This window comes from Haliotis rufescens, unplaced genomic scaffold (genome assembly GCF_023055435.1).
Source record: "Haliotis rufescens isolate VD_foot unplaced genomic scaffold, xgHalRufe1.0.p SCAF_3, whole genome shotgun sequence".
Lineage (NCBI taxonomy): Eukaryota > Metazoa > Mollusca > Gastropoda > Lepetellida > Haliotidae > Haliotis > Haliotis rufescens.
The window spans coordinates 27692019-27708767 of record NW_025964001.1 but is presented as its reverse complement, the minus strand read 5'-3'; the positions used below and the strand labels follow the sequence as shown (position 1 = coordinate 27708767).

The 16749-nt window shown below is 40.8% G+C and overlaps 1 protein-coding gene across 1 annotated transcript; it reads right to left on the bottom strand.

The window, feature by feature from the left end:
• Window positions 1–1785: 1785 nt before the first annotated feature.
• On the bottom strand, window positions 1786–15723 carry LOC124145207 (V-type proton ATPase subunit D-like). The gene is made up of 7 exons (XM_046514902.2): window positions 15619–15723; window positions 14213–14330; window positions 13116–13263; window positions 12109–12153; window positions 11050–11220; window positions 8800–8878; window positions 1786–4397 (listed from the first exon to the last, which is right to left on the bottom strand). Exons 1-7 carry the CDS (start codon window positions 15657–15659, stop codon window positions 4247–4249), a joined length of 753 nt encoding a protein of 250 aa, XP_046370858.1. The 5' UTR covers window positions 15660–15723; the 3' UTR covers window positions 1786–4246.
• Between the last annotated feature and the right edge of the window lie 1026 nt (window positions 15724–16749).

The following is a 16749-nucleotide window of genomic DNA, read 5'->3' as shown; positions in this document are numbered from 1 at the left end:
AAAGTTGAAGTCATGATCCCTCTTGTCAAACAGTCTTATGGAGAGTCTTTAGTCACTCTGAATCTAAATATGAAACAGATGGGGCGGTCTCGCTGACCTCCTTTATTTCTAGTTCAGGTGGGTAAATCAGTGGAAGGGAATTGGCTATTTGATTGTTATTGAACGATATCAGATCATCGATATACCTGAAGCTTAAGTTAAACTTCTTGGCCAAATTACCTTGTTTTGACTTTGCCAATCCGAAAAGCGATTCCGATATGCATAAAAAAACAGATCCGCAAGAAGGGGAGCACAATCGGTGCCCATAGGGGTGCGTACTTCTTGCCTAAATGCCTTCTCAGTAAACTTCAGATGGCATTTGTGAGCAGTTCAAGCAGTCAGCTACCCCTTGTAGTTCCGCCGTTTCAAGACAGATATAGGGTCAATTATGCACTTCATAATAAAAGCATGAAACTTGGCACAGTTGTAGATAATGACATTCCAAATATTTTCAGATATGGGGTCACTCGAAACAATCCAATATGGCCGCCAAATCCAATATGGCCGTCATGGAGGAATGAAATTCCAGTATATTTCATGTATATAACATGATCCTAAACCTAGAGATCTAATGAAAAATGAACGTTTAGGAATGCATTTACTCAAAACTAAACCTGTAAAGTAAATGACTTGAGCATAAAAGACTATTTATCTTGAATTAGGTAGTCTAAAGTGTAAAAAATGAAAACAACATTTCTTTTTTCTTCTTGTAACCATCTACTCCTGGCCGGTCGGCGCTTACAAGCAGGGACCTATGAGGATCCCGGGTAGGACTGTAGGTCCCAAGCAACCTATGTTATCTCCCCATGGGTATTTTGAGTAAGAATATAGGTCCCCTGCAACCTATGTTGGCTTTTGCCATGGGGATTCTGGGTAGGAATATAGCTCCCCAGCAACCCATGTTGGCTTTTGCCATGGTAAGGTGAGGTGAAATGGGGTTTAACGTCGCGTCCAAGATTATTGCACTTATATAGCGACGTGCATGTACGTGTGTGTGTTTGTGTGGCTGCTTGTACTAGTCCGGACTGATGCCGATCTATAGTGCTAGCTCACTGAGATACCATGCCGCAGTTTTAACATGAATATCCCACTCAGACACAGTATACTGACTCCGAGCCGACCAGTGCTTGTTTTAGCCCCTTAATGTCGAGCGCCAGACAGGGTAACAAGTACCATCATTTAAACGTCTTTCGGTATGACGCGGCCGGGGATCGAACCCCGGACCTTCCTCTCTCCGGGCGGACGCTCTACCCCTAGAAACAACGGAGGCGGTGCTTTTGCCATGGGGATTCTGGGTAGGAATATAGGTCCCAAGCAACCTATGTTGGCTTTTGCCATGGGGATTCCGGGTAGGAATATAGGTCACCAGCAACCTATGTTGGCTTTTGCCATGGGGGTTCTGGGTAGGAATATAGGTCACCAGCAACCTATGTTGGCTTTTGCCATGGGGGTTCTGGGTAGGAATATAGGTCACCAGCAACCTATGTTGGCTTTTGCCATGGGGATTGCGGGTAGGAATATAGGTCCCAAGCAACCTATGTTGGCTTTTCCCATGCATGTCATTGTATCCTAATTGAGAAGATCGATGCTCAAGGCATCAATCACTGGATTGTCTGATCCAGATTCCATTATTTACAGACTACTGTCATATAGCTGAATTATTGCTGAGTGTGGCGTTAAACAACAAACAAACAATATAATTAAATAAACAGCATTAAATCCTTAAAAGACAACAAAACCTTTTTGTACCATAGTTGATTTATTAATGGTTGATCATCGGGCTTGAATCATGCTGACAACGTACCCTATGAAGTCCATGCCTTTATAACTAGCATCACTAGCTCCTGAGATGGCCTGTTGCCAGGACACAGAGAAGCACATCACATTCACAGGATGAAACAATATTGTTGAATAACAAATACTTAACAGATCTCTTAATGTACAACTACACCATTGACAATTCAGTCATTCGATACCATACCAATAGATTGCTAACTGAGCAAATGATAGTTACATTATACTTTACACCATGTCACTGAGACTGACAAATGAAGAGATTTCATAATGAAGATATCTTGAGAACCATATACATATACTATGGACAATTGACTGCCTTTCTCTTTCATTATATTTATAATATCTGTTTTACCAACACACACACACATATGACACATTTTGGCGGTGCAAATATGTAACACAGAGATGTTCATGTGTTCACTTTCCAATTCCTCATTTACATTTCCCTCTCAAAATATACCCACAGAAAAACAGGAGTGACATGATAATTAGTCAGTGGTTCATCTGATTTGGCGAGCAGGCTTCAAGTATTGGCAAATACTCTGGCCATCCCATTAAGAATCACTGAGGACATTTTATCACCATATTTACCTACACACCTTCAACCAAAACTTACTACCTACCCCTGGTTATACATAACATTGAACCCATAATGTTCAATACCTAATGGTGTGAACCTGCATGTCATTCAATCTGAAAGCTGTCGACAGTGAAGCCTTGTTATCTTGGAGTCCTGTGGACCATCACATACATCCAGAGCTATCTATAGTTAAAGGTAAGCGGATTGGAGATATTAGACCACAGTGTCAATAATCATTCTGCCTCAACACAAATTTGCATTACCTTTTTTCCATTAAAGTTCTTCTCAGTTATTTTACAGGGTATGTTTTGATTGATTCACTGGTAGACTACTTTTGTTGTTTTCTCTGTGTATGAACGAGTGTGTAACAGGAATTAGTTTCTGTTGAATAATGGAAGGTGCATAGTACACCCAAGAAAACCTGGTAGTCATCAATTTGTTCTGACATGTGGTAGACACAGTGGCGATTAAGGATAATTCATGGTCACCAAACGTAGAATTTGGTTGCCAAATAGTAGCGGGTGAGTATGGTTTTACACCGCTTTTAGCAATATTCCAGCAATATCATGGGGGGAGGGGGGACACCAGTAATAGGCTTCACACATTATACCCATGTCGGAAATAGAACCCAGGTCTTTGGCATGACGCTTTAACCACAAGGCTACTCTACCGCCCCGTTGCCAATTAGAGGGCTGATAGTCTTCAAATATAGAGATGGAGCTCCAAGATAACAAGGTTGTACTGTACGCCTTACAAATACATGATGCAAATTATATTCAGAGTACAACATCAACAAAATGTACACCATCACAGCCATGTTGACATGAATCATTCCACTCTGGTATATACATACAGACAAATTAACAGTTACCATGGTTACATAAATATCATCGTGTGCCGTCTTTCACACTTTGGCTACAATGCTAACATTAACCTCATACTGCCATCATGGACATGTAACAAGCATTCATTCACTCCTTCATGTAGGTAGGACAAGAAACAGTTTCAATTCAGAGATTGTTTTAAGACCATTGAAGAGATTATCCATGAACTTACAGCAAAATGGGTTTATTTAGTACAGGACAAGCTGCTGTAGCTGGGATGGTGTTGCCACAAATTACTGTTGTCTGATGACTAGAGCAGTTTGGATATGTTTACGTTGTTTACTTTGGAAACATAATCATGATAATAAAGACAAACAAACAAGTAAACCCTAAGTTACTCTTGACAAGTTAACTTGAATATTATTCAACAATGTTTTAGTCAGAAAAAAAGATAATGTGTTCATTTTATCACAGTTTCTGTAACTGATGGAATATATCGTCGCCAGGCAATGGGAAATATGAAATATGTCACAGTTCCAAGTTCTTGCATTCCTGCATCTCTTAAGCACTGTTTCATCCCAATTCCAATCATTTTCCTGATTTTTTTTTCCCTTCGTCAGAAAAAGTCATAATTTCAGAAATATGTAGCAGTTTAATTTTCACTCATTTTCTCTGGTTTGAATGTTATCCAAATATATTTTGTATTGAATTAAAATTTCAAACTGTCCAGCAACACTTCGGTCAAATGGAACATTTAAATGCAGCATAAAATGCCCTTTAACTTCATAATACATTTAGCTTTAGAACTGGCAGCAATTTAGAATTTCCAATTTGCGCCAATTGTATAAAACTAAAATGACATACAGTAAAAGACCAAAACAAACTAGTAACAAAAGGTTGCAATAACATTCTTAAATCATTGATCTTCCATTCCATTTCCTTAAAACTTGTAGCACTCATCACTACCCGGCCATGTCTCACATTAACACAGTGACTACACCGACAGCTAGTTGGTGAACAGCAGATCTTCATCATGGTCATCGGCCAGCAGGTCGGCAGCCCGCTGGTTCTCCAGCCCGATCTCCTTCTTTCTCCGTGCCTGAAGCTCAGCTGCAGCTATCTTCAACTTCTTCTTCTTCTCCTGGATCTTCTTCAGTCTAAGAAAAGGAAAAATGATGTGAGAATTAAGCAAGTACACCATGATGTTAAGTGGGTGAGTGAGTCAGAGTGACAGTTTTATAATGCTTTTCGCAATATCCGAATCAAATCTTGGCGCCAAGAAGCAGCTTTACACACTGCACCCATGTGGGGAAACGAGCATAGATTCTTGTCGAATGAATGCTTGATATGCGTGATATGTGTGGGAGAGTTGGGTTTAACACTGCTTTGAGTAATATTCCTGTTATATCATGGCGTGTCAGCTTAATGTTGGAGGTAGCTCTCCCGAAGCAATGCACAGGATGCAGGTCTCAGTCGTTTACCACTTTGGTGAAACCCACAAGCAGTTGGATTGTGCTGACAAACCTAGAAACATTACGAGGCAAACCAGAATTCAAACAAACAATCAAATGTTTCCACCATGTTCAAGGGACACAAATCTGCCCAGAAAGTTGTGGTACCTTAGAGGACTAGGGTAACCAGTGCTCCAATCAAATCTTGACGCCAAGGATCATCTTTACACATGGCACACAAGTTCTTGTCGAATGAGTGCCTGAATAACAAGGCTACCCATCTGTCCGTACCCCACAATTAAACATGAAGATATGGCACGCGACATGTGTGTAACAGCTTCACATACATATATTCATCTCTATCATGGAGCCCAGTGAGTAACTTAGTCGGGCAAGAAACTGGTTAATAACACAATGCATACTGCCTCAATAATACTGTAACACATTTTATCACACAAACACACAAGGATAATCGCATTTTGTCAATATTGAATGAATGAATAAATATTTTCGCATCAGCAATATTACAGTTATTTGCTGCAAGTCAATATTGAAAATATGACAATAAATTGTATATTTATAATACTTATCCTATCTCACACTATGCATTTCTCAATCTTCTTTTGATCCTAAGTGGAAACATGCCAAAAACAAGTTTCCAGCTTCTAAAACATATTCACTCAAACACACCAAGTATCACCATGGTCACCTTCCAACAATCTGGGTCATGCACGCTTTTCATGCCAGTCGACCTACACGCACTGAACACGTGATTTCCCCAGCCAACTCATTCTCTTTCTACAACTTAATAGCCTAGAGGAATCATGATGCGGGGATGGGCGGTTTGGCATATAGCGTGTGAGATAGGATAGGTATTATAAACATACAATTTATTGTAAAATTGACAAATTTGTAAACTTATCCTATCGCACACTATGCATTTATCCCACGGTTGGAAGGTGGGGAGCAGCTCCCTAGTCTATAAAAGGCAACAACCGTAGGGTATACACGATGAAGCTGTAGCTAGCAGTGATACAAAACCATAATAAGTTGGTTGGTTTGTTGTTTTAAGCCGCACTCAGCAATATTCCAGCTATATGACGGCGGTCTGTAAATAATCGAGTCTGGACCAGACAATCTAGTGATTAATATCTTGAGCATCAATCCACGTAATTGGGATACGATGACATGCATCAACCAAGTCAGCGAGCCTGACCACCCAATCCCATTAGTCGCCTATTACGGCAAGCATGGGTTGCTGAAGACCTATTCTACCCCGGAATCTTCACGGGTCATGATAAGTAACACTGCCTAGTGTCATGAGTCAAAGCTCGTGGATAGCAATTAAACACTCCCAAAGAGTGTTGTGATCCTGATACGTGAACACATGAAGTCGGGTACCATATGTGTCGCATGTTCATACGTAAGTGAGCGTAACTGTAAAGCCAGACAATACAATGTATGACTTTTAATGGTTTCGGAAATGTATCCGGCCAATCGACTCTACAAGACAAGGGGTATCACTATCTCCCATGGACAATAGGACCTACCAGCTTTTAATCATCATCTCAATAGCATGTTGGGGATTGAATCGATAGGTCAAGAAGAGAAAAGGAACGTCGACAACATCCACAAAAGGATCGTCGATTCACTACCCAACAACATATGCCAAAAGCAGAGGTGAGTGGAATAGAGGATCGGGGCACAAGGATCTGGCCGCGCCTGACGACTTCCAGATAAAGACCAAAGTCTCTACAGACGAGTGAATACATCCTCCCATCGGATACTCAGTCTGAGAGAGCCCCCAAAAATCATAATACCAAGATGTATGGTATCTGGAGAGAGATGTAATACAAGAGAACTGGATCGGGTACACGTCACCCCTAAATGTGCAGATGTGTAGTGGAGACTTTCTGCGAGAACCAATGGCCCAAATTGACACAGACCAAATTGACGCATCAGTCACAGAGATGTCTCGGAGGTAGTGGTATGCGTAAACCATATTGGATTTCCAGAAACATCCGTCCATAAGTGCAGCTAAAGTACAATTAATTTGTGGAGTATTGTGGAGATTTGGACTGATCATGAAGTTGCAGGGATGAAGAATCGTACGTAGTAATGCAATTGGTTTGATCCGGAAGTATGGAGGTGTCTGTAGGTGTAACTTGTTGAAAATGAGCTTGAAGGCTGTCTTTCTTTCGGACCAGGAAGATTGGAGACTAGAAACCCAGTGTCATCAGAACTGTGCCCAGACACTCTATGGGGTTCTCTGCCAGTAATGTATCTATAGCATCTGTGAGAATCGGAAGCTGTCTGTCTTGATATAGGCATTGCAGAGGCTAGTTTGTTGTAGGAAGTGTTGCTATGAAGGGCAGATCATATCTGGTTTGTAGGCAGCATAGAACAAACAAATCGTCCAGGATGGCCCGATTCTTTGCGCCCAGACTCAATCTGCCATGAACGGGTGATGTAACGACCGGAACGGCGTGAGGCGGAAGAGTCCAGTCATTCTGAAAAAGTCATTTGGAGGTCTGGAGCTGTTACTCAGAACCTAGTGGAGGTCTGACTGAGTAGGTGTGAAAACCGGTCATGTATGATCCTTCCTTTGATCTTCAAATCCACTGTCACTAGGAGAGACATGTCACACCGAGCTTCATGCAAGATGGCCTGGATGTACCCACCCAAAAGGGAAAGAGTTGAGCACAGCAGTTGACAAAGACGATTCATAAAATGATCATCCCAGGAACAGTAGATTGGGTGGGTGGGTGCGTGTGTGGTTGGGTGCCTGCGTGCATGGGTGCGAATCCTCAATAGTTTTCTTAGTTTTTGTAGATCTGTCAGTAGTTTATGAGAGCCTGTTCTGCTCTCGACGCTGACATTTAGGAAGGTAAATACTGGAGGATTCATCGGCAAATCAACACACTGAGCACTGCGCGTAAATGTGCTACAGCGTCCACAACAGAACAATCATCATGCAAGAAAGACGCGAGACAATGCATGGGCTGTACATCTATGATGAAAACAATGACAAAGAATAAGACGAAGATTCCCTTGGTGTTTAAAACATGTCACCACAACATGGCGATAAGAAAGAGATTGAGTTGGTTTGGGAAATCATGTGTTCAGCGTGTGTAGGTCAACCGGCATGAAAAGCGTGCATGACCCAGATTGTTGGGAGGTGACTGACCATGGTGATGCAAGGTGTGTTCGGGTGAATTGTTTTGTAGAAGCCGGAAACCTTTGTTTAGGCACGTTCCCACTTAGGATCAAAGACAAATGAGAAATCCACAGTGTGAGGTAGGAAAAGTTTAAAAATTTAAATAATCCAAGAAAAGGTCATATTACTATTCACAACAGTAATTTTAGAAAATATATGGCAATTCAAAGCCTGAGTGAACCGCCCAGTTTATGATACAGTGCCAACTGATCTGCAGCCTTGTTTGTCTACTTACACCCTTACACATCGGGAAAGGGAGAACATTATGCAATATTCTTTTTGCAAGTAACTATCAAATCAGTATTTTGAGATTACAAAAGAGGTTCCTGCTAGATAACCTCAACTGCATATTAAACGGATCATTTTATTGGTGAATGGTAACATTTGAGTATATACTCAATGGGTCAGCTAATTATCTGGAGCCCTGGCAACAGTAGCAGTGAAGCAATACCCTGTGTACTGTTACTTGCAAGGCAGAAACAGTGAAAATACAAGGTAGATGTTTTAGGCTTAAAAAAAGAAAACAAATGGTTCTCAGGCAATGGCTTTTGAAAATATAGTGCGGTCAGGCGGTGTGTTTTTCTACTTAGTTGTTCAAACTAGTATGTAACCAAATAAACAGTTTTGTAGCCAAATACAGTCAACCTGGGAAAGGGCTCCCTACGTAAAAGTATTCCTTCATGGGTAAATTGCTGGAATATAGTATAAATAATTTGACTACCGTTGGAGTTGGAATATTGGAGGATTTTTGTTGGGTTTTTTTTAAAATGGAAAAAGAAACAAAACAGGCGGTGAACTTTATGATGATGCAGGCAGTGTCTGAGAACCAAGACTATTTTTTATTTAGCCTTACATGATCTATATACTGCCTTCATCTTAATACAAACATACCTGTAGAACTCTTCTCTCTCACGTTCATCTAATTCAGTTGTGATGTATGCTATAGTCTTCTCGATTCGTGGAATGATAACTGAAAATTAAAGTCATCATTTTCTATATTAATGTCACAGACTAAACAAGGCTATGTAATATGCCAATATGTAAGGTGGTTACAAGGTGGGCATCAACTTATCACAATACTCTCAGTCTCAATACAAACAATACTCTCAGTCTCAATACAAACAATACTCTCAGTCTCAATACAAACAATACTCTCAGTCTCAATACAAACAATACTCTCAGTCTCAATACAAACAATACTCTCAGTCTCAATACAAACAATACTCTCAGCCTCAATACAAACAATACTCTCATTCTCAATACAAACAATACTCTCAGCCTCAATACAAACAATACTCTCAGTCTCAATATAAACAATACTCTCAGTCTCATACAAACAATACTCTCAGCCTCAATACAAACAATACTCTCAGTCTCAATACAAACAATACTCTCAGTCTCAATACAAACAATACTCTCAGTCTCATACAAACAATACTCTCAGTCTCAATACAAACAATACTCTCAGCCTCAATACAAACAATACTCTCAGTCTCAATGTAAACAATACTCTCAGTCTCAATACAAACAATACTCTCAGCCTCAATACAAACAATACTCTCAGTCTCATACAAACAATACTCTCAGTCTCAATACAAACAATACTCTCAGTCTCAATACAAACAATACTCTCAGTCTCATACAAACAATACTCTCAGTCTCAATGTAAACAATACTCTCAGTCTCAATGTAAACAATACTCTCAGTCTCATACAAACAATACTCTCAGTCTCATACAAACAATACTCTCAGTCTCAATACAAACAATACTCTCAGTCTCAATACCAACAATACTCTCAGTCTCAATACAAACAATACTCTCAGTCTCAATACCAACAATACTCTCAGTCTCAATACAAACAATACTCTCATTCTCAATACAAACAATACTCTCAGCCTCAATACAAACAATACTCTCAGTCTCAATACAAACAATACTCTCAGTCTCAATACAAACAATACTCTCAGCCTCAATACAAACAATACTCTCAGTCTCATACAAACAATACTCTCAGTCTCAATACAAACAATACTCTCAGCCTCAATACAAACAATACTCTCAGCCTCAATACAAACAATACTCTCAGTCTCAATACAAACAATACTCTCAGTCTCAATACAAACAATACTCTCAGCCTCAATACAAACAATACTCTCAGCCTCAATACAAACAATACTCTCAGTCTCAATACAAACAATACTCTCAGTCTCAATACAAACAATACTCTCAGCCTCAATACAAACAATACTCTCAGTCTCAATACAAACAATACTCTCAGTCTCAATACAAACAATACTTTCATTGTGAGTATGGTTTTAAGCCCCATCAATATTCCAGAAATATCCCAGCAGGAAACATCGGAAATATGCTTCACATATTGTACCCAATTCGGGAATCGAACCTGGTGCTTTGGTGTGACAAGCTAACAATTTAACCACTGACCTATCCCACAGCCCCATTGGTTTCATATTTGTAAAGAAAAACGTACATAAAATACCATTAGTCAAGGCTCAAGAAATATCGTATCAAGATCACTGGGTTTGTTCAAGATATTCACACTAAACACGTTTTGCACATCAATAATACAAAGGGAGATAATTCCATTGGATCTCGCTCCAAATATACTTTGCTTGTTGTTTAATGTCGCATTCAGCATACAGTGATTATACAGTGATTGATATTAGGGAGAAAGAACCCCGCTATATGGTTATGATGACACGGACTCAACCAAGTCACACATCCTGATCACTCGATCCACAAAGCCTCTTATGACAAGAGGGGGCACAGGTGGACCAGTTGTCTAAGGCGCCACAATTTGCTGTGCAGAGTTGCGTCCCTTGGGCACGCCAGAAACCTATGATTGTGGGTTCCGTTCAAATCCTCATTCGCCCCGATTACGTTCCTAGGTTTGTCAGCACCATACCTGTGCTCTTGGGTTTCACCGAAGTGGTAAGCTTCTGAGACCTGCATCACTTCGAGCTTTCCTCTCACATTTAGCTGACACGCCGCGATAAAACTGAAATACTGTTAAAAGCGGCGTTAAACCTAACTCATTCACTCACTCACTTATGACAAGAACAGTTTGCTGAGGACCTGTTCTAACCAGGAATCCCTATGTGGGTTTTCTTCTAACAACCCACCATGTTCAATAGCATTGACTCTTCTATTGGTAATTTTGATGACTTCATCTAGGGTGACAAAACATGTCTGCAGCGAGGCCAGCTCCACCAACAGCTGAATAGCGCGAGCGTAGTTCTTCTTTAACTTGTCTATCTGCTGGCCACCTCGAGACAGACCAGTCAACTCATACGCTGCAAGTCAAACACAACATGACATCATTCCCTGTCTGGAACATGTTAAAGAAAAATGTACGCTTTAAGAACCTTTCCAATTTCATTTCCTGTAAGACTGGTATGCACATGACAAACTTTTGATTGAATTTTTCGGCATGATGAATATCAGGAAGAAAATTTATGGATGTCAACTTCTTTATTATGAGGAAAACATAATAAAGAGGTGACATAAATAAATTTTCTTCCTTACATGCATCACTTCTAAATGCCTTTCAAAGACTAGATGATGAATATCTTTACCTATTTGATTTAAAATAAAATGTTTAAATGCGAGCTCTTAACTTGAATGTCAATGAATATTCTTTACTTTTTCTAATTACAAGAAAACCTTAGTGGAACTGTACAAAAAAAATCAAAAAAAATTTGTAAAAGTTTGGATTCAAAATTGTAAAAATAAAAAAAAAATCTAGTAACATTTATTGGAGAGATATAACAGCACTGTATGGTTGGTTGGTTGGTTGGTTTGTTGTTCAATGCCGCACCTAGCAATATTCCAGCTATATGACGGCGGTCTGTAAATAATCGAGTCTGGACCAGACAATCCAGTGATTGACATCATGAGCTTCGATCTACGCAATTGGGATCAATGACATGCATCAACCAAGTCAGCGAGCCTGACCACCCAATCCTGTTAGTCGCCTTTTACAACAAGCATAGTCACCTTTTACTGCAAGCATGGGTTGCTGAAGACCTATTCTACCCCGGAATCTTCACGGGTCCAGCACTGTATGGACTTCTACATATGACGGATGTTCTTTTAGTTATGGTTTGGCTGACAAAAATTTAACAGTATAACAGAGAGATCTGAGATGTGGTGCAGAGGCAGGTGATGCTGTCAGTACTTACAGTCAGCCCCGTCCTGGTAGTGCTCGAAGCTGGGTAAACTCACACCTGGAAGGGAACAAAAACAGTGAAAACAATATCCACAATTAGTTGTCATGTGACGGTGGTCATGATGTGTATAGCAGAGACACCTGATAATAGTATTTTTGAGTGAGTATGATTTTACGCATGTTTAACAAAATTTCAGTCATATCACTGCAGCAGACCACCAATATGTCAGCCATATCATGGCAGAGGGACACCAACAATGGGCTTCACACACTGTATCCATGACAGGCAGCAAACAGAGACCTTCGCTGATGAGCGGCCACTTTAACCACTAGGCTACCCCACCGTCTTCCCTATACTAATTAGCAAGTAAATGTGCAACCATATGACAGCAGGGATCATGAGGAATGTGCCTTACTCACTGCTCCCATTTGGACAACTTTAATAGTATAACCACCACACTACCGCATCACCTTTATACTAATCATTGCTGAAGGAGCAGTACTAAGGAATAATCATCTGAACACAACCACAACCCACTAAATGGCACCAACATGGAACTTCATGGCTACCCCTACCGTAACTGTTTTAACCCGCATCATTTTCAACATTCTAGGGTAACAATGTTATTGATTTTCTCATCAAACACACCTAAACTACACTAATATTACAGGCTGCAGCTTAAGGTTGGTTGGTTGGTTGGTTGTTTAACGCCGCACTCAGCAATATTCCAGCTATATGACAGTGATCTATAAATAATTAAGTCTGGACCAGACAATCCAGTGATTGATATCATGAGCATCAATCCACGCAATTGGGATCGATGACATGTATCAAACCAAGTCAGCGAGCCTGACCACCCGATCCCGTTATTCACCTTTTACAACAAGCATAGTCACCTTTTACGACAAGCATGGCTTGCTGAAGACCAATTCTACCCCGGAATCTTCACAGGGCTTAAGTGTACACCAAGCCCTATATTCTGAACCAGCCCCTATCTCAGCCGGTACAGAATCACTCACCGGCTACATTCTCCCTCTTGTTCTTCACTTTGATTTGAGCTTTGTTGACGTTCTGCAGGACAATATGGTTGAAGTCTCCCGTGGTGAACTTGGCCTCAGCCAGAGAGAAGGCTGCCTCTTTCATCACATCTCCCATCAACATCTTGGTCTACAAGTTTGGGATTTTGTCATCATTATAGCAATTAGTGATCATGTTAGCACGGTTAGTACAGGGTTTTGTTGAGATGCACAAATGTGAGTCCAGTATGGACGAATATTGAAATTGGACGCAGAAAAAGAATATTTCGTCAATAATATAAATTTTTGTACCTACAGCACATCAATAGCCGTTAGGTTGGTTGGTTGGTTTGTTTGTTAACGCCGCACTCAGCAATATTCCAGCTATATGACGGCGGTCTGTAAATAATCGAGACCAGAAAATCCAGTGATTGATATCATGAGCATCGATCCACGCAATTGGGATCGATGAAAGTGCATCAACCAAGTCAGCGAGCCTGACCACCCGATCTTGTTATTCGCCTTTTACGGCAAGCATGGGTTGCTGAAGACCTATTCTACCCCGGATCTTCACGGGTCAGAGCTGTTAGGGTTGTCTTTCATTTCATCCATCAATCATTACCACTGTCAACATGATCAGCGATTCATTTCAGGCTCTAAAGTAATTATGTAAACATCCAGTAAACTACACCATTTCATTACTTTACAGAACCATCAAATTGCCTGCAAAGACTCTTAAAATTAATTATTGGGGGTCAAGTTAAAATTCAGTTAGTAACATTGATTTTTTTATTTGTTTTTAAAGCCACACTTAGCAATGTTCAAGCTTTATGAAGGTGAGCTGTAAATACTGGAATGTGGACCAGACAATCCAGTGATCAATATTATGAGCAACAATCAATGCTGTCGGGGTACGTTCACACGCTATGAACCAAGTCACTGAGTCTGACCACTCAGTATATTTGGTGATCTTTTACAACCAGCACAGGTTGCAGGGCCCATTGAAACACAGATTCCCCACAGGGTTGTTCTTGAATATTATATATAGTACACCATTATCATTATGATACATTATTAATATCCCATGGTTAGTAGCACACCTCGATAATCTTCTTGAGAATGGCTCTGAACCTGAGCGTGAGGGCATCAGCTTTCTTCTTCAGCAGGCTGTGCCCCTTCTGTGCCCCCTTCAGACGAGCCTTCATGTTGGTCAGAGCCCTGCACAAGGTAGTGGTAGAATCAACAACTAATTGTTACACGTTACATCTCACAGAGTAGGGCAGTGAAAAGTATATATCCACCATGCTGTCTGCAACTTCAGCCACCAGTACATGTAGTACAAAGCCCCAAAAAGCACATTTGGTCCAGTAAGCTCAGCTCATGTATATATTTACACTAAAAGCTAAAGAAAATGATGTGCAGAGAATTTATTCATGCTGCTAGATTTTGGCATAGGCTGTACTCAGTGTACACATAGTGTAACATGTGTATGTGCGTGTGTGTGTTCGTGTGTGTACCAGTGCAAGTCTGCACAGTGAACTGCAGCACCACCTATGCCCCCTCCCAGGTCACACAATAACCTATAAGTACATAAATTACCATGATTACAGGTAGAAAGCACCTGCTGATAGAAGGGCACCAATAACAAGAGCCTGAGTTTGATCAATTGCTTGTCAACAGATCATGCTGATAATATCACTTGATGAGTGAATGAGAGAATAATCAAGATAACAAAGAATTTAGTAATATTCCAGCAATATCACACCAGAATAAGCTTCAAACATTATACTCATTTCTGTTAGCAAAACTTGCAACGACTAGGCCCGTGCACCCGAGTTTGACATAATTACAGCCATGTACTGCTGCAGACTAGTGAGTGAGTATGGTTTTACACCTTTTTAGCAATATTCCAGCAATATCACGGCGGGGGACACCAGAAATGGGCTTCACACATTGTACCCATGTCGGGAATTGAACCCAGGTCTTCGGCGTGACGATCGAACGCTTTAACCACTAGGCTACCAAATCGCAACCGGCCGCAGACTAAAGATGACCTAGGTAATGACAGAATTGACTGCCCAAGGCTTGAGCCACACCTAGTGACTCTCCACTCTTCCCCCTGTCGACATGCTGATCTCTCTAAGATGTCCATGAGTGCCATAATAAACACAAGGCCTAACTAACATGACTAACATTGGTTATCAATTGACCAGAAATCATAAAAATATCTGATCTTATTTTTCAAATCAAATATATGAATTTGAACCCCTTATTCCCTGCGTATCAGCACATATGAAAGTTTAAATTTCACAATTTATAAATATGCCCTAGAGGACGAGTCACTGTGTCATTTGTTTTGCAAGGGCATCTTAGTGTGACAATTTTACCGGCGATTGGGCGACCAAACACGTTATATTTTAGCGATTCGGTCAACATTTGGGAATATATGGCACCTTATTGTCTATACTTTATCAAAAACTTTTCTGATATTGTTTCAAATACTTACATCCGAGACGGGAAAACGTTCAATCTGTCTTTGGTTGCCATCTTGTTGATGTATGATGGTGGTCATATGGTACGTCACGTGATTATGCGACGGATATCAGAGTTACTTCCCTTGGGGCATACTTTCGAAGCGGCCATAAAATATAGTTAATCATGATGGTCGGCGTTTTTAACTTTCAGTCACGACTTAGGATATTTATTTCACCGGATAAATGGTTGAGCTGGGACGTCAGCAGTGGAGCTTTACAGCATGTACTCCGGCCAACGATAGGCAAACAATTCGTCCTGGTCTGAGGCATAGTCACAACCTAAAGGTGCAAGGCCAATCCCATTAAAATGAGATCTCAGATCTAAGATCAGATCTGATTTGATTTTTTGAGATTGGTGGAAAGTGTCATAGTGCGTATCCACCAACTTCTATTTTCAGTAGCGTAACATGTCGAAGACGTTTAACACTCTGTTGAAAACCAACAAAACCGGGCATGGTGATTTAAAGACCTAGAATATCATTCTGGTCGAATCGTGATCACATATTAATTAAATGAAGAGACCTTAAAATATTCCCTGTACCGACAGACAATCTGTAAAGTAGACAAGTCAAGATCAAACTGACCCGTGAAGATCCGGGTTAGAATAGGTTTTCAGCAACCCATGCTTGCCGTAACAGGCGACTATGCTTGTCGTAATCGGCGACAAACGGGATCGGGTGGTCAGGCTCGCTGACTTGGTTGATGCATGTCATCGGTCCCAATTGCGTGGATCGATGCTCATGATGTCAATCACTGGATTGCCTGGTCCAGACTCGATTATTTACTGACCGCCGTCATATAGTTGGAGTTAAATAACAAACAAACAAACAAGATCAAACTAACCCAAGTCTAGTTTCCTTGATTCCACAAACAGCAGAAGAGGAAGAGGAGTCTTTTTCATGGACTCGGGGGGGGGGGGGGGCACGGGGGCACGGGTGGCCCAGTCTCGTCTAAGGCGCCGCGATTCGCTGTGTAGAGTTGCGTCCCTTGGGCACGCCAGAAACTTATGGTTGTGGGTTCCAATCCCGGTTCGCTCCGATTATGTTTCTAGGTTTGTCAGCACCATACCCGTGCTCGTTGGTTTCACCGAAGTGTTAAACGTC